The 23,486-nt window shown below is 40.2% G+C and overlaps 1 protein-coding gene across 1 annotated transcript in view; it reads right to left on the reverse strand.

The window, feature by feature from the left end:
* The window catches only part of LOC124719041 (vacuolar protein sorting-associated protein 13), a 447,369-nt gene that overhangs the window by 234,564 nt on the left and 189,319 nt on the right, over window positions 1–23,486 (reverse strand). Inside the window, exons 29-31 of the mRNA XM_047244711.1 lie at window positions 19,212–19,576; window positions 7,378–7,500; window positions 5,664–5,766 (exon numbers count right to left, since the gene is read on the reverse strand). Of these exons, the coding sequence (XP_047100667.1) occupies window positions 5,664–5,766; window positions 7,378–7,500; window positions 19,212–19,576 (591 nt within the window). The remainder of the gene's footprint in view (window positions 1–5,663; window positions 5,767–7,377; window positions 7,501–19,211; window positions 19,577–23,486) is intronic.

The following is a 23,486-nucleotide window of genomic DNA, read 5'->3' on the forward strand; positions in this document are numbered from 1 at the left end:
ATATCGATGCTCTGGACCTCCACAAGAACACAATTCTAGTTTTCTGCAGTTTTACCTTTATTAGATTTGTAGTACTCTGAAATTTTGATAAAGGATTTATTAATCGTCATTTCCTAACTACTTCCTCACTCCCCTTCCGCTCCTCAAAACACCAATCAGGACAAAGAGCAACATTTGATCCTTCTAACAAAGAAGTTACAGATTAAATGTCCTTATAATTGCCTACAAAGGCTTGTAACCACAACAATGTAGTGAGGCACAGTGTTTCTCGTGCAGCTCTAATGAGACATTACCACATGGAGAGCACGTGCAGCAGGAACTGTGCAAGTAAACAATCCAGAGCTGATGCGCAGATCCAGTTAACCTACGAGTAACTCAGACCGTCCGAGTAGTGTGCTGCCTCAGGTTATTGCTCCAGGAGGTGATGAACAAGTCAGAGCCCGGCTGGAGCAAACAGAGCAAGGAGTCATTTGATAGCAGCAGAGTCGGTGCACTCCGAATGGCTGTCACAAAATAAAAGCAAAAATGGTTGCTCTCACTTGACGAGAAAGAATAAGCAGACTCTCCGCATTGTGGAACTTTACATGTCTCAGGGATCGGCATTTTCTCTGAAAATACCATTGTATTCATAATCACAAAATATATTACATTCACACACACAAATGGTGAGCCTTGTCTCAATGGTTGGGTGCCAAACATCCAGTTCAGGGGTGTAGGTTTCTATCCCAAGTCAATCCTGGGATCTGGAATCTCTTCTTCTTCTTGTTCTTCTTTCACTTATCAATTTTTTTAACTGCAGCAATGATTTGTTAATGTGAAAAATGGTGAATTGTGCCACGGTTTGAAGCCCATGTCATACAGGGTGATCTTCTCATGTAGGAAGGAGCCAAATGCCTGACGCTACAGGACTGACAAGGAGACCACACACCAATCAGATTTTTGTAATTTTTGATATGTATGGTACGTGAAGATCAGAACCTAAATATCAGTTCCCAAAAGCAGCCAATGTAACTCTAGAAAAAGAAAACCAGCTTTTAAGTTTTCTGAGCATGTTTAATATTTTAAAAATACATTAATTTTTTGACAGGTACTGTGGTGCTGAAGTAGGCTGCCCACATGCTGCATAAGGGGCATGGTTCAATTCCCAGCTGGTAAAAGTTCTTACAACAAAGGTGCATGTTCTACAACCATTTTTGTGATGTATAAAATGCATAATGAGAAAAAAAACTGAATTTGTAATGTTTTTCAATCCAAACAATCTTTTATAAAAGGTTGGCAACAAAGAATTTAGACGAGTAACAAAAACTGGATGTTTGTATGTGACATGTAATTATAAAGTAGAAGACTTGCACTTTCCATAAAAATGGCAATTTAGTATGTGTTACTCAGCATATATTTTATGGCTAAGTTTCAGTGATGTAGATATTCGAAATGAGCAGAAAAAAAAGAACAAAAAAATAATGAGCAGAAAAAAAAGAACAAAAAAATAATGAGCGAAACAAGACTCAATCCAGTGACTGAGCAATTATGTCGAGAGCACTACTGATTGTTTTTTCAATCTCTATGTAATTCATGCTTCATGAAAAGGCTCACAGAACATGCACCTCTGTTTAAAACTTAGCACTGGCCAGGAACCAAACCCAGGACCACCGTGTGGCCAATGAGCATTCTGCCACAGAGCCACACTGTCAGTTGAAAAATTTATCTTACATCAGGGCATTAAACACATTTGGAAAATGAAATGAAATGATAGCGTACCAGAGACCTTTCAAGTATGAAACATTATGATGTGTAATGGTAATTGAATTACGTAACCATTGCAGCACCTCACCTCAACCTCTCGATACCAGCAATATTCTACTGTGTTTCTGTAAAGCAGTTAACATATTTCTGAGACAACATTCAGATTTGATTTCATTAAAGTAGAGGTACTTTGATACATCGATATCTTTATATTGCAATGATATTATTCTTATGTGAATTCTTTCTTTTGTCACTATGATCTTTGACATACTTGTAACTCTGATTTTTGGTCGCGTAAGCGGTTATTAGAGAGTCAAGTCTTGGTTGTCATGTTGAAAAAGACGCAAATTGTAGTCAGTTTGTGTAATGTGAACTTTAACAATGAGGAAGATATTTTCAAGTATGTTTTATATTGAGAAGTGATATTGCAACAAAAATAATAAAAAAAAAGTGTAACTTAAATTCGGAGTACTGATTACTTTTTTACATCACCATGGTGCTAACTTGTAAAAGTTTAATCTTCAAGATGTGTTTCGTAAACCAATCTATAAAACTTCTGAATATCGCAGAATAACACCTAGGCCTCTTTGCATCCGAGCTTGGAATCATCACTACCTAGATTTTCGACGATTGAGTCATGAGTTCACAACGAGACCAGCGTGGGAAACACGAAAAGATGAGTGCCTAGTTTATCCATTATTTCATGAAATGACTTTATTAACTGTGCTCTAAGGACACCGGTCACATAATATAACTTTGATGTTGCCCGAAAATGCAATATTTAGCAGCGTGAGCAACACTACAAATCATAATTAATTTTTGACCTTTGTTGTGGTAGGGTGGTTAGAGATGTACACACGGAGATTGAAGCGATGAATTAAAATTTGTACCAGGACTGGGATTCGATCCCAGGCCTCCGGCTCACCAGGTAGAAACGCTAACCAGTACGTGACCCTGGCACAGTGGCTTTGTGCAGCTACACGGACTACCACAGCATGCTTCCCTCCTCAATCCAAATTCCCATTCACACCTCAGCTCACTTCGTATTCTTCCTAAGTTAACATCAGGAAAATGTCGAAGTCCATTTCTGGAAAATTTTTGAGGGTCGTATCTCACAGCTTCGGCCGATTGATATTTGCAATCTGAACTTCCAGTACCATAAACACTTTTTTTTTTTTTTTTTTTTTTGTCAACACTAAGCTCAGATGTGCAGCAGTTTTTGGCAACATTTGATTTATCGGCATTAGGCCATGGGATGAGAGATATTTCGCCGCCTACCATTTCATATTCCAATGCAGGACACGTCAGCAAGGGCCACAGAAATTCAAAAACGCAAAAACAATTTTAGCATAAATGAAGGAGGACTGAGATTTGACAAGTTTTTTGTGGCCCTTGGTACTAAATAAAGCTCCTTAACACATATTTGGGGAGCAAAATAACTGATTATGGTCGAAGTAGAGAGGATATAAAATGTAGACTGGCAATGGCAAGGAAAGCGTTTCTGAAGAACAGAAATTTGTTAACATCGAATATAGGTTTAAGTGTCAGGAAGTCATTTCTGAACGTATTTGTACGGAGTGTAGCCATGTATGGAAGTGAAACATGGACGATAAACAGTTTAGACAAGAGAAGAAGAGAAGCTTTCGAAATGTGGTGCTACAGAAGAATGCCGAAGATTAGATGGGTAGATCACATAACTAATGAGGAGGTATTGAATAGAATTGGGGAGAAGAGGAGTTTGTGGCACAACTTGACTAGAAGAAGGGACCGGTTGGTAGGACATGTTCTGAGGCATCAAGGGATCAACAATTTAGTATTGGAGGGCAGCGTGGAGGGTAAAAATCGTAGAGGGAGACCAAGAGATGAATACACTAAGCAGATTCAGAAGGATGTAGGTTGCAGTAGGTACTCCAAGATAAAGGAGCTTGCACAGGATAGATTAGCATGGAGAGCTGCATCAAACCAGTCTTAGGACTGAAGACCACAACAACAACAATACAAGTAGGTGTGGCTCTGTGGTCATAGACAACAGCCTGATGACATCACATTCCAACCATTGCCTTGACATGTATAAACAGCTTGTTTGAGACTGTAACAGCTTTCTGACATTTTACAGCTCGTAATGAAGTCTCCAGCATTAGGAGACGAAATTTTAGATGGAGAAATATGCCTCACAACACCACCTATTGCCCGTGAAATAAGTATCACCAAAATGCAAACAACAGGCAGGAAAGTTTTCACTGTAGGGTAGCAGCTCCCTATTTCAATGCAAGGCAAAATCACAATTACTTGTGAACTGCTGCAAGTTAAAAGTATTAACACTGCTTTTAATTTAAATTCAAATGGGACCTTCACCTCTTCCCATGCCCTTGCAACAGTTTCATTCCCCTAGAAAACAAAATCATTGAACCAAACACATTTCCAAGCATAATTCACTATTACTTATTTGGATATTTCATTCCCTTACATTCAAAAGATAGTAGCAAATTTTTAAAAAATCATATTCTCTGAATTCATGAATATTTGAGGTGAAAGGATTGGAAAGGAAAAAGGATGTGTAAGAGATAGGAAGTAAATAATGACTTGCAGCTGCATGCGGCTTTGCTGCAATCCAACAGAGGGTGTTAAACTGGGAATCAAACCCAGTTGCTACACATCTCTAGAATAGTTACCTTAATTACCTCGGTCATCTCTCAGACCCCAATTCCAAAATTCCTGCTCACTGCACTAACACCCCCACCTGTTAGCCCCCTACTCGCAGAGTTCTGATTTCCGTAGGATTTCGCGTGCTCATTATGTATCTGCACTGAAACATGCCACAATGAATTGTGCCCATGGATTTATAGATTTAAATAGTGTCTGTCCTTTGGACATTCTAAGTGTGCAATAGCTATTTGATGGAAGTTTTAGTGTGGGTGCACAACCAGTGTCTGAATTGTTATGGAAGTCTGAAATCTGTGAGTAGAGGGTTAATGGGTGGGAGTAGTAGTGCTGAAGCAATTAGGAAGTTGGGAATCGAGAGAAAGTGTATCCATACTTCTGTACAAAGTCTTAACTGGATGGGAGAAGAGGTTAACGCAACTGTTCTAGAGATGACGAGCATCTGGGTCCGAGTCACAGTATGCTACAAATTTTCAACTTTTGCCGTTGCGCTGCCGCAGTATCCTGTGTGGCTGGATGTCATTATTTCCATCTTCTCTCTTTCCCATCCCATTTTCTTTCCATTCATTTCCATCCCAATTATTCATGTATATGTCCCAGCTCCTTCATTGCGTGTTATGTCTGTTCGACAGAACAGATACCGCTAATATCTATAATTCTCTGAATTTCTTTCAAAGGTGAATTTTAAAAAGTCAAACAAGACTATTTAAAATAAATAAATAACTGCTGCTATCTTCTGAATGCATGGGAATGAAATGTCCAAATTCTCAATAGCGGATTATGTATAAAAACTGACTTTCTATTTGCGAGATTGTTTTTATTTCCTAGTACAATGAAATTCTTGCAAGGGTATGGAGTGGTTTGAAGATCAGAAGCACGCGCAATAAAATAATTATTGAAGTTTTTTTCACTTTCCGGCAAATCCAGGAAGTGGTCAGCTTTATTGCGTGTTTTGAGCTTCTCCACACATCCTGTCTGTCCGGGGAAAGTCAGAGTCTCCGAGCCAAATAGCGCAAAAGCTGCAGCTGTGGAAAATCCAGTCTGTGATAGTTGCTAACACAGCCACACTGGCACCAGTTTCAAAAAATTAATAAAATAACATCAAAATTACACTAACTTGCTGGTAGAGTTATGTAACTGGTTATCATGGTGTCAGACTGTTCCCACTTTTACATAATAAATTCCACTGTTACTGTTCGAGTACAACACAGTACTCAGTTTATAAACAATTAACAACTATTTGTCAAATTCCGTCTCACCTGGAGAAACTCCAAGTCTTATATCTGTCACAGTCAGATCCAGATGCAAGCCCTGACCCTCAGGGGTTGAACCAGCTAGAGTTATACTACAAGGACGAAGGATCTGAAATATATATAAAAAAAAAAATTGCCGACAGCATAGTCTCTCAAACACATGATCCATACTTTTGTACAAAGTCTTAACTCCTTAACTTAACAATTCTATTTTCAAATTCTGTTATAAAATGTTTTCATTAATAAAAAGCAGCCTATAATCAATGACATTGCATATAGACATATAAAGACAGCTTTTAAAGCTCAAAATAATGAGTTATAAAATTTTGAAGATCACAAATAATAAAATCCTGAGTTTACTTGTGCACTGGACTTTGACTCAAATATCTTAAACTTGAAGTCATTTTTTAGTTTCTGTGAAGCTCTGAAGTCTAACAATGTATTTCACAATCTTTTCTGTGAAGATATATCTCGGAGGAGGTGGTTCGAGTGCAGTGGACGTATTTATCTTGTTCCATTTGTGGGCACTTGTCGCTCAACTGACGAACTGTAATCGCTTTCAGTCTCTAAAGAAATAACACTGCATTCTTCATCATTCTGTGAGCTGCTAAATTCAATGTCAGACTCAGGATCACTCTAGTAATCCTTTCTTGAAAGAATTACCTAAACAACAATATAGGAGAGAGACTGAAAAATCAGGTTTTGTTGTTGAGTGTCTAAGTAAAGAAAATATCTAGTGGCAACCACTATAACCAAAGCAAGGCAGCCAGGCTGGAAATGTAGTACCAGATACTCTCTACAGTTGAACACATATTAGTACTGAAATGAATATAAGCTGGGTTTTATTTTTTCCAAGGTCTCTTCCTAAGTTACGCAAGTATACTCACAGTTTTCGGTTTGTTTCTATAAGTGGTAGTGGGCAGACGTATGAGGAGTTCCTCCGTGTTAGTATTCTTCTAAAAATGTGTAGTCTAACCGTACATTAAAGAAGTGTTATGAAAGTTATTAAGTTTATATATGGATATAAAAGAAACCATCCATTCATCATTTTGCCCGCATCGAGAATCCTGCATCAAGAGGATCCAAGCAGGCAAGAGGAATTTGCATGCGCAGAGGAAGGGCGATCGAGTAACAGCTTCGTCATAACCAGCTCCATCCACAATGGTGATAATGGCAAGTACATAAATTTAAATGTTGATCTTAAATGTATTGAATATTGAAGGTCTGTTGATATTAGTGGGGCTGGTGCACTTCATACACAAGTGCGCCCACTTGAGGGTTGAAGCTTCAGTTAAAAGCTTTCAAAAAATCAACACATCGTACAGTCTGTAACACATGACACAAACAAATCCAGTTTAAATGAAACAAAAATTAAGATACCCATCTCTTTTGCATTTACTTATCTACAAACCCAGCTTTGGTGTTCAATTACACCATCTTCAGGCCTTCCAATCAATGGAAATTGGTAGGAATGAAACCTTATCTGCAGTCACAACAGGAAACAATATTAAATAACTAGTCTCTGTACACTTCTGGTTTACATGACACTATCACTTCATTCACTAATCGACGGCTGAGTCTAGACTGGCAGTACACAACCAAATTAAATATACACAACTTATGTTTAACTGACAATTTCCGCATCATAGCATGTGTCAGGAATATAGACAAGAGGACACATAGCTGAATTATTAAGTCACTAAGTAATCAAACATTGTACCTGTTGCATGGTGTCCTTGCGCTTATCCGGGCTGTAGCAGCAAGAGTACAACTGCAGGTCCTTGATACCACCCGTGATAACAAGATGTGTGTCCGACATTCGAAGCTTGAAACTTATTTCATTCTGCAAGACAGAGAATGTGTTCATAAGAACAGTATCAATAGGTCTATCACTTTTAATTACAATATTATACTCCAACTGGCCTAAGACGAGAAGGTGTTGAGTGTGAAAAGAAAATTACCAAACACTTTCAGTTACACTGAAAAAGTGTTTGATAATGCAAATTGGAAGTTGAGCCCTCCAAAACCTTACCATAGAATACAGAGACTTAACACTGATACATCAATTATACACAAACAAAATTTAGATGTAAAAGTAATAATACGAGTAACTCTTCTGTTGACGGTGGTATTCCAACCAAAGAACTAAAATCTTGAGCGAAGTCTGAAGTGGTGCCCCCTGTGTTACCTCTGAAATCAAATGATGAGTCAAATACATTTCCTGAAAGATTGAAATATGCAACAGTAACACTCAATTACAGAAGTGGTGGAGGTAACTCCTTCGTCCCAAACTCGAACTTTTTTTGAGAATGTAGCTTATAACATAATATTAAATATTCTTTCTGAGAATAAGTTTTTATCATCATCTCAGTTTGGCATCCTTAAAGGCATTTCTGTAGACAAAGCTATACAGGGTGGTCCACTGATAGTGACCGGGCTAAATATCTCACAAAATAAGCGTCAAACGAAAAAACTACAAAGAACGAAACTTGTCTAGCTTGAAGGGGAAAACGAGATGGCGCTATGGTTGGCCCGCTAGATGGTGCTGCCATAGGTCAAATGGATATCAACTGCGTTTTTTTAAATAGGAACGCCCATTTTTTATGAAATATTCGTTTAGTACATAAAGAAATATGAATGTTTTAGTTGTACCACTTTTTTCGCAATGTGATAGATGGCACTGTAATAGTCACAGACGTATAAGTACGTGGTATCATGTAACATCCCGCCAGTGTGGACAGTATTTGCTTCGTGATACATTACCCGTGTTAAAATGGACCGTTTACCAACTGCGGAAAAGGTCGATATCGTGTTGATGTATGCTGTTCAGTATCCTGGATGACATCAAACAAGTGTCCGGACCATTCACCGGATAGTTACGTTACTTAAGGAAACAGGAAATGTTCATCCACATGTGAAATGTCATCCATGACCTGCAACAAATGATGATGCCCAAGTAGGTGTTTTAGCTGCTGTCGCGGCTAATCCGCACATCAGTAGCAGACAAATTGTGCAAGAATGGGGAATCTAAAAACGTAGGTGTTGAGAATGCTACATCAACATCGATTGCACCTGTACAACATTTCTATGCACCAGGAACTGCATGGCAACGACTTTGAACATCGTGTACAGTTCTGCCACTGGCCACAAGAGAAATTACGGGATGATCACAGATTTTTTGCACACGTTCTATTTAGCGACAAAGCATCATTCACCAACAGTGGTAACTTGAACCGGCATAATGTGCACTACTGGGCAACAGAAAATCCACAATGGCTGCGACAAGTGGAACACCAGCGACATTGGCAAGTTGATGTATGGTGCAGCATTATGGGAGGAAGGATAATTGGCCCCCATTTTATCGATGGCAATCTAAATGGTGCAATGTATGCTGATTTCCTACGTAATGTTCTACCAATGTTTCTACAAAATGTTTCCCTGCATGACAGAATGGCGATGTACTTCTGAAATGATGGATGTCCAGCACATAGCTCGCGTGTGGTTGAAGCGGTATTGAACAGCATATTTCATGACAGGTGGATTGGTTGTCGAAGCACCATACCGTGGTCTGCTCGTTCACTGGATCTGATGTCCCCGGATTTCTTTCTGTGGGGGAAGTTGAAGAATATTTGCTATTGTGATCCACCGACAACGCCTGACAACACGCATTAGCGCATCGTCAATGCATGTGCGAACATGAAAGGAATGTCATTACACGTATAGCCAAATGCACTGAGGTTGACGGACATACTTTTGAGCATTTATTGCATTAATGTGGTATTTACAGGTAATCACGATGTAACATCATGCGTTCTCAGAAATGGTAAGTTCACGAAGTACATGTATCACATTGGAACAACTGAAATAAAATGTTCAAACGTACCTTCGTTCTGTATTTTAATTTAAAAAACCTACCTGTTACGAACTGTTCGTCCAAAATTGTGAGCCATACGTTTCTGACTATTACAGCACCATCTATCACATTGCGAAAAAAGTGGTCCAACTAAGACATTCATATTTCTTTACGTACTACACGAATATGTAATTAAAAAATGGGGGTTGCTGTTTAAAAAAACGCAGTTGATATCTGTTTGACCTATGGCAGCGCCATCTAGTGGGCCAACCATAACGCCATCTGGTTTCCCCCTTCAAGCTAGACAAGTTTCGTTCTTTGTAGTTTTTTCGTTTGACACTTATTTCGTGAGATATTTGGCCTGGTCACGATCAATGGACCACCCTGCATACACTGAGGTGACATAAGTCACAGGATAGCAACATGCACATATACATGCGGCGGTAGTATTGCGTACACAAGGTATCAAAGAGCAGTGTGTTGACAAAGCTGTAATTTGTAATTAGGTGATTCATATGAAAAGGTTTCTGGTAGGATTAGGTCCACACAAATTAACTGACCTCAAACACAGAATGGTATTTGGAACTAGACACACGAGTCATTCCAGTTCGGAAATCGTTAGGTGGTGGTGGTTGTTAGTGTTTAACGTCCCGTCGACAACGAGGTCATTAGAGACGGAGCGCAAGCTCGGGTTAGGGAAGGATTGGGAAGGAAATCGGCCGTGCCCTTTCAAAGGAACCATCCCGGCATTTGCCTGAAAAGATTTAGGGAAATCACGGAAAATCTAAATCAGGATGGCCGGAGACGGGATTGAACCGTCGTCCTCCCGAATGCAAGTCCAGTGTGCTAACCACTGCGCCACCTCGCTCGGTGGAAATCGTTAGGGAATTCAGTATACAGATATCCACAGTGTCAAGAGTCTGCCAAGAATACCAAATTTCAGGCATTACATCTCACCACAGACAACACAGTGGCTAACAGCCTTCACTTAACGACCATGAGCATCGGCATCGGCATCGGCAGTAGTGTCTGCTTAGAATTGTCAGTGCCAACAGACAAGCAACACTGTGAAATAACTGTGGGATGTACGATGAAAGTATTCGTTAGGACACTATGGTGAAATCTGGCATTAAAGGGGTATGGCAGTAGCTGACTGGTGCGAGTGCCTAGGCTAATAGCACAACGTCACCTGCAGCACTTCTCCTGGACTCGTGACCATATTGGTTGCACCCTGGACAGTTGGAAAACTGTGGTCAGTTCAGATGAGTCCCAATTTCAGCCTGTAAGCATTGATGGTAGGGTTTGAGTGTGGTGCACACCCACTAAGGCACAGACCCAATTTGTCAACAATGCACTGTCCGCACTGGTGACAACTCCATACTGGTGTGGCTGTGCTTACATGTAACAACTGACTGGGTCCTCTGGTCCAGCTGAACTAGTCATACTGGAAATAATTATGTTCAGCTACTCGGAGACCCTTTGCAGCCATGACGACGACTGAATTTTTATGGATGACAATGTGCCATGTCACCACTCTACAACTGTTTATGACTGGTTTGAAGAACATTGGGGACAATTTGAACGAATGATTTGGCCACCCAGATTGCCCAACGTTAATCCCATCAAACATTTATGGGAACCAATCGAGAGGTCTGGTCATGCACAAAATGCTGCCCTGGAAACACTTCCATAATTATGGATGGCTACAGGGGCAGCATGACCCAATATTTCTGCAGGAGATCTGCAACGACTTTTTGAATCCGTGCCACACTGAACTGCTGCCCTGTGCTGGGCAATAGGAGGTCCGACACTATATTAAGAGGTATCCCACGACTTTTGTCATCTCAGTATAAGAGAATTCAGTTCTGGCAGAAGTCAAGAAGAGTAATTACCCTTTTTGCAATTTCTGTGCCCTCAGCAAGGCCATCGATTTTGCAGATTGTGAAATGAGAAGCTGAAAGTAATACACAAATTTTGCTATTTGGCTAGCAAATGGATGAAGTAAAGAGGATATTGACTGCAGATAAGCAGTACCAAGAAGAGTATTTCTGAAAAACATAATACTTTAACAACTTTAAATGTTAGAAAATCTTTTCTAAAAGTATTTGGCTGGAGTGTAGCCTTGTACAGAAGAGGAATGTGGACAGTAAGAGGAGAACAGAAGTTTCTGAAGCATGATGCTTCAATAGAGTGCTGAAGATTAGATGGGTAGGTCTGATAACTAATGAAGAGCTATCGAATGAAATTGCGGAGAAAGGGAATTTAAGGTATGACGTCTCAAAGAGCGATGTGTCCATAGGACACATCCCTAGGCATTAAGGAGTTTTTAATTTGGCAATGGAAAGGAGTATGCAGGTTCAAAGTTATAGAGGGAGTCCAAGGCTCAAATACAGTACACAGATTCAAACAGACGTAGGTTGCAGAAATTACAAGGAGACGATGAGGCTTGTACATGATAAATTTGTGAGAGAGCTACATCAAATGTGTCTCCACACTGAAAAACACCAACACCAACTACTACTACTACTACTACTACTACTACATAGATGAAAGGGGCAATAATTTAACAGAAGTTCCTCTTATTACCAACAATAGACTGTCAAGGATCAAGAACTAATCTGAATTACATAAATGTATTCTGAAATGCTTAAGAGAGGATGTGAGAAGACACAAAGAGAATTTGGCAAGAGAAACCACTGACAGCTAAGAGTACGTGAAAAACAAGAGAGAAACTTGTCTCGTGCAGATATCACACTTCATTAGTGAAGATGTCACTGTAACTAATGACAGGAAAATTTTTTACAAGAAATCGAAAGCTTATTTACACATATGGTATCATAATACAAGAGATGAATTTAGAACACAGGCAGTTAGTAAGGCAAGTATTATGCAAAGATGGTGCTACGCATTCTAGATACATTTGAAAAAACTAATTGTGCAGATGTTAAAGCAAAGGACTGGATAAACTGAAAATTACTTTGTTTCACTCAATTAGTATCAAGCATCACTTGTAATGAAACCAATGTATTCAAAGAGCATTATTGGACAATTAAAGGGAATGTCTGATAAAATTACACCAAAGTCGCAGGTAAATACAGAGCAGTTTGTATTAAAATGTGCTACGCTTCACTGTTGTACTGTCACAGTCACTCTAGGCAGCGACTCTGTAGGCCAGTGCCATCCACATTAAGATAGAGGTTTTTCTCTTCACAGCCTATATCTTCAATAGATCCATAACAAATTTCTCTAAAGTAATGAAATCATGATGTGCCAATTGAGGAATCAAAAAAGGAAGGCACTGGAAAATGATGGTTTTATGATATAAATTGATTTAATTGTAGTCCAAGTAATACAAAATAGGAAATTCCTAAACTATTTACTGAATGAAATTTTCACTCTGCAGTCGAGTGTACGCTGATATGGCACTTCCTGCCAGATTAAAACTGTGTGCCGGACTGCAACTCTTAACACAGAATCTCTGCCTTTCACAGGCAAGAGGTATACAGATTAAGCTATCCAACCACAACTCATGACCCATCCTTGCAAAGCACACTCTGCTGCGGAGAGAAAAGTTCATTTCGGAAACATCCCCCATGCTGTGGCTAAGCCATGTTTCTACAATGTCCATTCTTCCAGGAGTGCTAGTCTTGCAAATACTGCAGGACAGCTTCCGTGAAGTTTGAAAGGTATGAGACGAGGTACTGGCAGAAGTAAAGTTGTGAGGACAGGTTGGGAGTCATGCTCAGGTTGCTTAGTTGATAGACAGCTTGCCTGCAAAAGGCAAAGATCCCAAGTTCGAGTCTCAGTCTGGCTTATAGTTTTAATCTTCTATGAAGTTTATTTACTGTATGTATGTGGAGGAGCATGCTTTCCAGAATCCCAACAAATTCGTAGTTCCCCTACTTTTTAGAGAGAGAGAGAGAGAGAGAGAGAGAGAGAGAGAGTCAAGATAAAAAGGACCTTAAATTTATTTGACTCATATGGAATCGATTGAGGTCATAAACTGCATTATAAATTCTATAAAATAATTTTTACTAACATTTAGTAGCACAATACATTTCGGTAGCTCAGTACAAGGATGGATCAAATATAAACCGGATTTTATTTTTTACTTAAATTCATTTGTTGAAAAACTCGAGGCAATTATAATTTATTTTTCCACATAGTCTCTTGCTATGGAAATGCATTTGTCCCAGCATATCGGCAGCTTTTTATGCCCTCATCATAAAAAGAACTGGGTCATGTCACCAGCCAGTTGCACACAAAGTCCTCCACACCCTCAACACCTTCAAATCGTTGCCCTCCTAGAGTTTCTTTAACTGGTCCAAATAAATGGAAATCACAGGGCTATAAGTCCAATGCATTTCCTGTAGCTTGGAGACAGAGCTGCATTATGGGGTCGCCCATTGTCATGGAGGAGGATGACCTGTTGAATCGATAGGTTTCGTCTTTTGCAGTGATATGCAACTCTCGCCTTGTTCAACAGTTCGCAGTAGTAAGCAGCACTGATTGTGCATTGCTCATACAAAATAATCAATCAGCAAAATGTCTCGGTGGGGGGGGGGGGGGGGGGGGGGGGGGGTGGGGGGGGAAAAAAAAAAAAAAAAAAAAAAGCCCGGTTGAAAGAACCTGGCCAGCTGACAGTCGAGTGTTGGCTTTCACTGGTGCAGCCTCCCCTTTCCTTCGCCACTGCTTATTGGCTTGTTTCAATTCTGGAGTGCAGTGATGAACCCATCTTTTGTCGCAGGTGACAATCTAACTCAAAAATGCATCACCTTCTTCCGCAAACCTTGCTGTAAGCCTCTCACAGACCTCCAAATGTCTCAACTTCAGATTTTTGGTCAAAAGTTTAGGGACCCCACCTGAAACACAGTTTATGGAACAGTAGGTCATTTGCTACGATTGTTTGACAGTTTTTGTGCAATTTCTGATACTATCATCCGTCGATCGTCATCAGTAATGTCTTTAACCGCATTACTGTTTTTGTCTGTAATGCTGGTCCGAGGATGGCGACCATGTTGCTGATTTTCCACATGTTCTTGTCCTTCCTTGAACTTTTTATGCCAGGCAAACATACGTGTCCTTGATAATGTTTCATCACCAAACTGTGCACTCAATCTTTGGCAAATTTCCACTGCTGTAACTCCTTCATGAGCAAGAAATTTGATCATTATGTGTTGCACAATGGAGTGGTGCACTTGTTGCTCAGACATTGTGAGCGTTACTAACAAAATGGCGGGAAATATCTTACAGCACACTCTCCTCACTTCTAATGGTACCACCTAAGCATAGCATAAGAGCGGGGCCAGTCCTCCCAACTGTTGATGTTCAGGAACAAAAACCCCATTTATATTTGATCCCCCATTGTACCACCATCAGGTGCATGAAAGTGTGCACATTAACCTGAAATGTGATGAATATTTTCATGGTGTGCCAGTGAGGCTATGTATCAAAATTTAACCTTGTACAGAAAGATTCATTTATTTTAGCGTGAAACTTTAGTTAGATGTATGTGGCATTCTACGGATCGGAGCGTGGAATGTCAGATCCCTTAATCGGGCAGGTAGGTTAGAAAATTTAAAAAGGGGAATGGATAGGTTAAAGTTAGATATAGTGGGAATTAGTGAAGTTCGGTGGCAGGAGGAACAAGACTTTTGGTCAGGTGATTACAGGGTTATAAATACAAAATCAAATAGGGGTAATGCAGGAGTAGGTTTAATAATGAATAAAAAAATAGGAGTGCGGGTTAGCTACTACAAACAGCATAGTGAAAGCATTATTGTGGCCAAGATAGATACAAAGCCCATGCCTACTACAGTAGTACAAGTTTATATGCCAACTAGCTCTGCAGATGATGAAGAAATAGATGAAATGTATGACGAGATAAAAGAAATTATTCAGGTAGTGAAGGGAGACGAAAATTTAATAGTCATGGGTGACTGGAATTCGACAGTACGAAAAGGGAGAGAAGGAAACATAGTAGGTGAATATGGATTGGGGGAAAGAAAAGAAAGAGGAAGCCGCCTGGTAGAATTTTGCACAGAGCACAACTTAATCATAGCTAACACTTGGTTTAAGAATCATAAAAGAAGGTTGTATACCTGAAAGAATCCTGGAGATACTAAAAGGTATCAGATAGATTATATAATGGTAAGACAGAGATTTAGGAACCAGGTTTTAAATTGTAAGACATTTCCAGGGGCAGATGTGGATTCTGACCGCAATCTATTGGTTATGAACTGCAGATTGAAACTGAAGAAACTGCAAAAAGGTGGGAAGTTAAGCAGATGGGACCTGGATAAACAGAAAGAACCAGAGGTTGTAGAGAGTTTGAGGGAGAGCATAAGGGAACAATTGACAGGAATGGGGGAAATAAATACAGTAGAAGAAGAATGGGTAGCTTTGAGGGATGAAGTAGTGAAGGCAGCAGAGGATCAAGTAGGTAAAAAGACGAGGGCTAGTAGAAATCCTTGGGTAACAGAAGAAATATTGAATTTAATTGATGAAAGGAGAAAATATAAAAATGCAGTAAATGAAGCAGGCAAAAAGGAATACAAACGTCTCAAAAATGAGATCGACAGGAAGTGCAAAATGGCTAAGCAGGGATGGCTAGAGGACAAATGTAAGGATGTAGAGGCTTGTCTCACTAGGGGTAAGATAGATACTGCCTACAGGAAAATTAAAGAGACCTTTGGAGAGAAGAGAACCACTTGTATGAATATCAAGAGCTCAGATGGCAACCCAGTTCTGAGCAAAGAAGGGAAGGCAGAAAGGTGGAAGGAGTATATAGAGGGTTTATACAAGGGCGATGTACTTGAGGACAATATTATGGAAATGGAAGAGGAGGTAGATGAAGATGAAATGGGACATATGATACTGCGTGAAGAGTTTGACAGAGCACTGAAAGACCTGAGTCGAAACAAGGCCCCGGGAGTAGACAACATTCCATTAGAACTACTGATGGCCTCGGGAGAGCCAGTCCTGACAAAACTCTACCATCTGGTGAGCACGATGTATGAGACTGGCGAAATACCCTCAGACTTCAAGAAGAATATAATAATTCCAATCCCAAAGAAAGCAGGTGTTGACAGATGTGAAAATTACCGAACTATCAGTTTAATAAGTCACAGCTGCAAAATACTAACACGAATTCTTTACAGACGAATGGAAAAACTGGTAGAAGCCGACCTCGGGGAAGATCAGTTTTGATTCCGTAGAAATGTTGGAACACGTGAGGCAATACTGACCTTACGACTTATCTTAGAAGAAAGATTAAGAAAAGGCAAACCTACGTTTCTAGCATTTGTAGACTTAGAGAAAGCTTTTGACAATGTTAACTGGAATACTCTCTTTCAAATTCTGAAGGTGGCAGTGGTAAAATACAGGGAGCGAAAGGCTATTTACAATTTGTACAGAAACCAGAGTCGAGGGACATGAAAGGGAAGCAGTGGTTGGGAAAGGAGTGAGACAGGGTTGTAGCCTCTCCCCGATGTTATTCAATCTGTATATTGAGCAAGCAGTAAAGGAAACAAAAGAAAAAAATCGGAGTAGGTATTAAAATTCATGGAGAAGAAGTAAAAACTTTGAGGTTTGCCGATGACATTGTAATTCTGTCAGAGACAGCAAAGGACTTGGAAGAGCAGTTGAACGGAATGGACAGTGTCTTGAAAGGAGGATATAAGATGAACATCAACAAAAGCAAAACGAGGATAATGGAATGTAGTCAAATTAAGTCGGGTGATGCTGAGGGAATTAGATTAGGAAATGAGACACTTAAAGTAGTAAAGGAGTTTTGCTATTTAGGGAGCAAACTAACTGATGATGGTCGAAGTAGAGAGGATATAAAATGTAGACTGGCAATGGCAAGGAAAGGGTTTCTGAAGAAGAGAAATTTGTTAACATTGAGTATTGATTTAAGTGTCAGGAAGTCGTTTCTGAAAGTATTTGCATGGAGTGTGGCCATGTATGGATGTTAAAGGTGGACAATAAATAGTTTGGACAAGAAGAGAATAGAAGCTTTCAAAATGTGGTGCTACAGAAGAATGCTGAAGATTAGATGGATAGATCACATAACTAATGAGGGGGTATTGAATAGAATTGGAGAGAAGAGAAATTTGTGGCACACCTTGACTAGAAATATGGATCGGTTGGTAGGACATGTTCTGAGGCATCAAGGGATCACCAATTTAGTATCGGAGGGCAGCGTGGAGGGTAAAACTCGTAGAGGGAGACCAAGAGATGAATACACAAAGCAGATTCAGAAGGATGTAGGTTGTATTAGGTACTGGGAGATGAAGAAGCTTGCACAGGATAGAGTAGTATGGAGAGCTGCATCAAACCAGTCTCTGGACTGAAGACCACAATAACAACATCTACCAACTGTTGAGAAAAAAAAGCTTTTGAACATTCAGAGGGACGGACAGACAGACAACCAACGAAGAGATCCTATAAGGGTTCTGTTTTTACAGGCAGGGGTATATAAATCTAAAAAGATCTTGCGTGTCCCCCAAACTGTAATTAACACTCAAAATTTGCTGGAAGATTACAACTGAGAGCCAAACTGGGATCAAACCTGAACATTCACATCCAAGCATGCCTCACAACCTATGCTCACAGCTTCCACCAGTACTTCGTGTCCCACCTGCCAAAGCTCACAAATATTCTCTTGCATATCTTGTGAAAGACAGTTTATAGTGGAAAATTAGGTTGGCCTCAGCCTAGGGCATTGTTTCCAGAATGATTCTTTTGCTTTACAATGCATACGGACAGAATATTTTACAAAAACGGAAGGGGAAATAATTGGGTTTTGGTGACACAATGCAAAATGGGTGATTTTTCCGAAATTCTGCAAAGTTTCTAATTTTGGCATATAAAAAATGCTATAATCCACAGGATGGCAGTTTATATTCTTAACTGATAATTATGGACTGTTAAAACTGCATTTTGACTTCAAATCTCTTCTGAAGACTAAGATTTGTCTTTAATCTTTAACTGGCAGTTCATTTCCCACATAATGATGTTTACTGTGATGATGAAAATAGTACTGAAATCAGCAAAAATAATGTGGAATTTGGTGGGAGGGGGGTTACTGTGAATTTAGGAAAAACAATACAAATTGGCAAAAAACACTGGATTTGACAAAGAAACACCAAATTGACCAACAGAAAAATTGAATTTGGAAAAATGGAACACCGACTTTGAAGGGTGGGGAAGGTGGAGGGGGAATCCAAATCTGGCAAAAATAATGTTGAATTTGGCAAATATGTAAGCTCAAATCTGGCAAAAAGATAACAACAAATATAGCAAAAAAATCTACGTCAAACACGGCACACAGCGACACCAAATTTGGCAAAACATAGCACCAAATTTGGCCTTAAAATAAAAAGATTTTCCTGACCATAACAATAAATTGTGAACTTTTTAGTCACTTTGCAGCAGCACTCACCATCAAAAAGTCAGGTCTTTGTTCAAAGAGCGGTACGGCACAGTCTTAATACATCAGAAAGTTCAAAACAGAGCATACTACAAATTAGAATGGAAGATTCAATGTAAAATGTCAGAACTCTTTCACAAAATGAAAATACAAGTCAACATTAAGATATCAAGCACTGCATGTTGGCAGAAAATCTTTTTCCTGCCATAGCCACCACCGCGTAAAGTCAGGATACGAGGTGTACAATAGACTCCAACAGGCAACTCACATTCATAATGATAGCATTGGTGTCGACGGTGTCCATGCTCTCAACCAAGATGATGTCCGGCATCTCGACATGGATGTTTACAGTCATCATGCCGGGCTTCGGAGGTGACTCCCCCGCCAGCACCTGCGGAGTGGGAGTGGGGACCCCCTGCAGCGAAGTCGACGTGCGGCTCTGCTTGGCGATGGAGGAACGCGACGTCCGCGACGTCACAGTGGCCGGCAGGGGCCCGTCGGCAGTCGACGGAGTGGCTGAACTGCCAGCCACTTCAGCCTGTGCTTGGGCCATGCCACTGGTGAAGAAGTCTCCCACCTTCATTAGGTAGTCCAAACATACCACCAGGTCAAACCCGAACACCCGCACATCCACTGCAAAACAGAGAGACGGAGGTGATGCACAGCAGTCTGTACTAAAACCCGGCAACCAATTTGAATCTTCATATTTACAACTGACACGCCAATGTACATAAGGCAGGAGCATAACGCGTTCTGCACAGAAAGAGACAGAGAATTCTTTCTGACAACGTCAGTGTGCTCCCTGTCTCGTGTCTCACATTAACGTCTCTGTCAACTAGTTACACTGGGGTGACCACTGCATCAGCCACTGTTTCTGTTTCTGATTCTCCCCACAGACATTTATATGCTGAAGAAATTGTATACGATGTGCTACCAAAAAGATCCCGTAATATATATATGTAGCTGGTGAAGTGTAGCTAGTACAATAAAATGCCGCCAGGTGATACCTTATACATCTACATCTACACGATTACTCTGCAATTCACATTTAAGTGCTTGGCAGAGGGTTCATCGAACCACAATCATACTATCTCTCCACTATTCCACTCCCGAACAGTGTGCGCGAAAAACGAACACCTAAACCTTTCTGTTTGAGCTCTGATTTCTCTTATTTTATTTTGATGGTAGGTTGGACTCAACACAATATTTTCACATTCGGAAGAGAAAGCTGGTGACTGAAATTTCGTAAATAGATCTCGCCGCGACGAAAAACGTCTTTGCTTTAATGACTTCCATCCCAACTCGCGTATCATATCTGCCACACTCTCTCCCCTATTACGTGATAATAAAGAGCTGCCCTTTTTTGCAGCCTTTCGATGTCCTCCATCAATCCCACCTGGTAAGGATCCCACACCGCGCAGCAGTATTCTAACAGAGGATGAACAAGTGTAGTGTAAGCTGTCTCTTTAGTGGACTTGTTGCATCTTCTAAGTGTCCTGCCAATGAAACGCAACCTTTAGCTCACCTTCCCCACAATATTATCTATGTGGTCTTTCCAACTGAAGTTGTTCGTAATTTTAACACCCAGGTACTTAGTTGAATTGACAGCCTTGAGAATTGTACTATTTATCGAGTAATCGAATTCCATCGGATTTCTTTTGGAACTCGTGTGGATCACCTCACGCGTTTCGTTATTTAGCGTCAACTGCCACCTGCCACACCGTACAGCAATCTTTTCTAAATTGCTTTACAACTGATACTGGTCTTCGGATGACCTTACAAGACGGTAAATTACAGCATCATCTGTGAACAACCTAAGAGAACTGCTCAGATTGTCACCCAGGTAATTTATATAGATCAGGAACAGCAGAGGTCCCAGGATGCTTCCCTGGGGAACAGCTGATATCATTTCAGTTTTACTTGATGATTTGCAGTCTATACTACAAACTGCGACCTTCCCGACAGGAAATCACGAATCCAGTCGCACAACTGAGACGATACCCCATAGGCCCGTAGCTTGATTAGAAGTCGCTTGTGAGGAACGGTGTCAAAAGCTTTCCAGAAATCTTTAAATACGGAATCAACTTGAGATCACCTGTCGATAGTGGCCATTACTTTGTGCAAATAAAGAGCTAGCTGCGTTGCACAAGAATGATGTTTTCTGAAACCATGCTGATTACGTATCAATAGATCGTTCCCTTCAAGGTGATTCATAATGTTTGAATACAGTATATGCTCCGAAACCCCACTGCAAACCAATGCCAATGATACAGTTTTGAGAGTTAGTAACCCAGCGACTTTTTGTCAGCTGGCCACATTTAGTTTTCACATGTATTTCCCCTTTATCATGAGTGGTGTGTCTTGCAAAATTGACAATGGTGGATGATTGGGAACAAAATGTGTGCATAAACCTTTCTTTTGTATTTGGAAAAACTGCTGTGACAAACACATGACATGTTGCAGTTTTAATACCACAACTCTTTGGGACCCTGTATCCTATTCACAAATTTAAACTTGTTTTGACATTGTTAACGTAGGGCTTCCCCAGTATATAGAATGAAAGAAACATGTTTACTTAAAAACTAATGCACCGTCATAATTTACACACAATACAAATTTCAGAAACATGGTAGGAATGATTTTGCTATTGTAACTATGGAGTAATTAACCATTAAAACTCTAATATTTCCAAGTCATAGAGAGAAAGCTACTTTTATGTTTCGAAACCAGAAATAATTTGGAGCCCTAATGAAAATATGACATGATTTTTCAGTCAGAATCAAGCATACACATGTTTTAATTGGTGTTAGTTAACAGGACCCTAAATATGACCATATACAGGGTTATTACAAATGATTGAAGTGATTTCACAGCTCTTCAATAACTTTATTATTTGAGATATTTTCACAATGTTTTGCACACACATACAAAAACTCAAAAAGTTTTTTTAGGCATTCACAAATGTTCGATATGTGCCCCTTCAGTGATTCGGCAGACATGAAGCCAAAAATCAAGTTCCTCCCACACTCGGCGCAGCATGTCCCCATCAATGAGTTCGAAAGCATTGCTGATGTGAGCTCGCAGTTCTGGCACGTTTCTTGGTAGAGGAGGTTTAAACACTGAATCTTCCACATAACCCCACAGAAAGAAATCGCATGGGGTTAAGTCGGGAGAGCGTGGAGGCCATGACATGAATTGCTGATCATGATCTCCACCACGACCGATCCATCGGTTTTCCAATCTCCTGTTTAAGAAATGCCGAACATCATGATGGAATTGCGGCGGAGCACCATCCTGTTGAAAGATGAAGTCGGCGCTGTCGGTCTCCAGTTGTGGCATGAGCCAATTTTCCAGCATGTCCAGATACACGTGTCCTGTAACGTTTTTTTTCGCAGAAGAAAAAGGGGCCATAAACTTTAAACCGCGAGATTGCACAAAACACGTTAACTTTTGGTGAATTGCGAATTTGCTGCACGAATGCGTGAGGATTCTCTACCGCCCAGATTCGCACATTGTGTCTTCACCATTAAGAAAAAAATGTTGCTTCATCACTGAAAACAAGTTTCGCACTGAACGCATCCTCTTCCATGAGCTGTTGCAACCACGGCAAAAATTCAGAGCGTTTGACTTTGTCATTGGGTGTCAGGGCTTGTAGCAATTGTAAACGGTAAGGCTTCTGCTTTAGCCTTTTCCGTAAGATTTTCCAAACCGTCGACTGTGGTACGTTTAGCTCCCTGCTTGCTTTATTCGTCGACTTCCGCGGGCTACGCGTGAAACTTGCCCGGCACGCAGGCCGACCCGTTGATTTCCCCTTACAGAGGCATCCAGAAGCTTTAAACTGCGCATACCATCGCCGAATGGAGTTAGCAGTTGGCGGATCTTTGTTGAACTTCGTCCTGAAGTGTCGTTGCACTGTTATGACTGACTGAAGTGAGTGCATTTCAAGCACAACATACGCTTTCTCGGCTCCTGTCGCCATTTTGTCTCACTGCGCTCTTGAGCACTCTGGTGGCAGAAACCTGAAGTGCGGCTTCAGCCGAACAGAACTTTATGAGTTTTTCTACGTATCTGTAGTGTGTCGTGACCATATGTCAAAGAATGGAGCTACAGTGAATTTATGAAATCGCTTCAATCATTTGTAATAGCCCTGTAGAAGCATAAAATTTTACTCCTACAAAAATTAATTACGTGCATCTAGGCTTTTCATTCAATAAAACTGATCGCTCTGTGCACCTTAAAATGATAGCACGATTTTTCTTTAAGCCAGTTAAATACTATATGCAAATTAATGAAATATATTGTTGTCATGATAAAACATGTAATTTATAGTTGTAATAGAAACAGATTCTTTCCTGTCTTTGTATGAAATTATTCACTTCTATTCCGTGTTAATTTCTATGTGATTTAGGACAATGTATGCAAAAACTCTAATTGTATAAATGCAAAATTCAGTATGTAACAATGGCAGTAATTGTTTAAAACCATATAAACAGAGGCAATTTGTACGCTACCATACTTCAGTCTTTGATCGAGTTTTGTATCA

This window comes from Schistocerca piceifrons, chromosome 10, assembly GCF_021461385.2.
Source record: "Schistocerca piceifrons isolate TAMUIC-IGC-003096 chromosome 10, iqSchPice1.1, whole genome shotgun sequence".
Lineage (NCBI taxonomy): Eukaryota > Metazoa > Arthropoda > Insecta > Orthoptera > Acrididae > Schistocerca > Schistocerca piceifrons.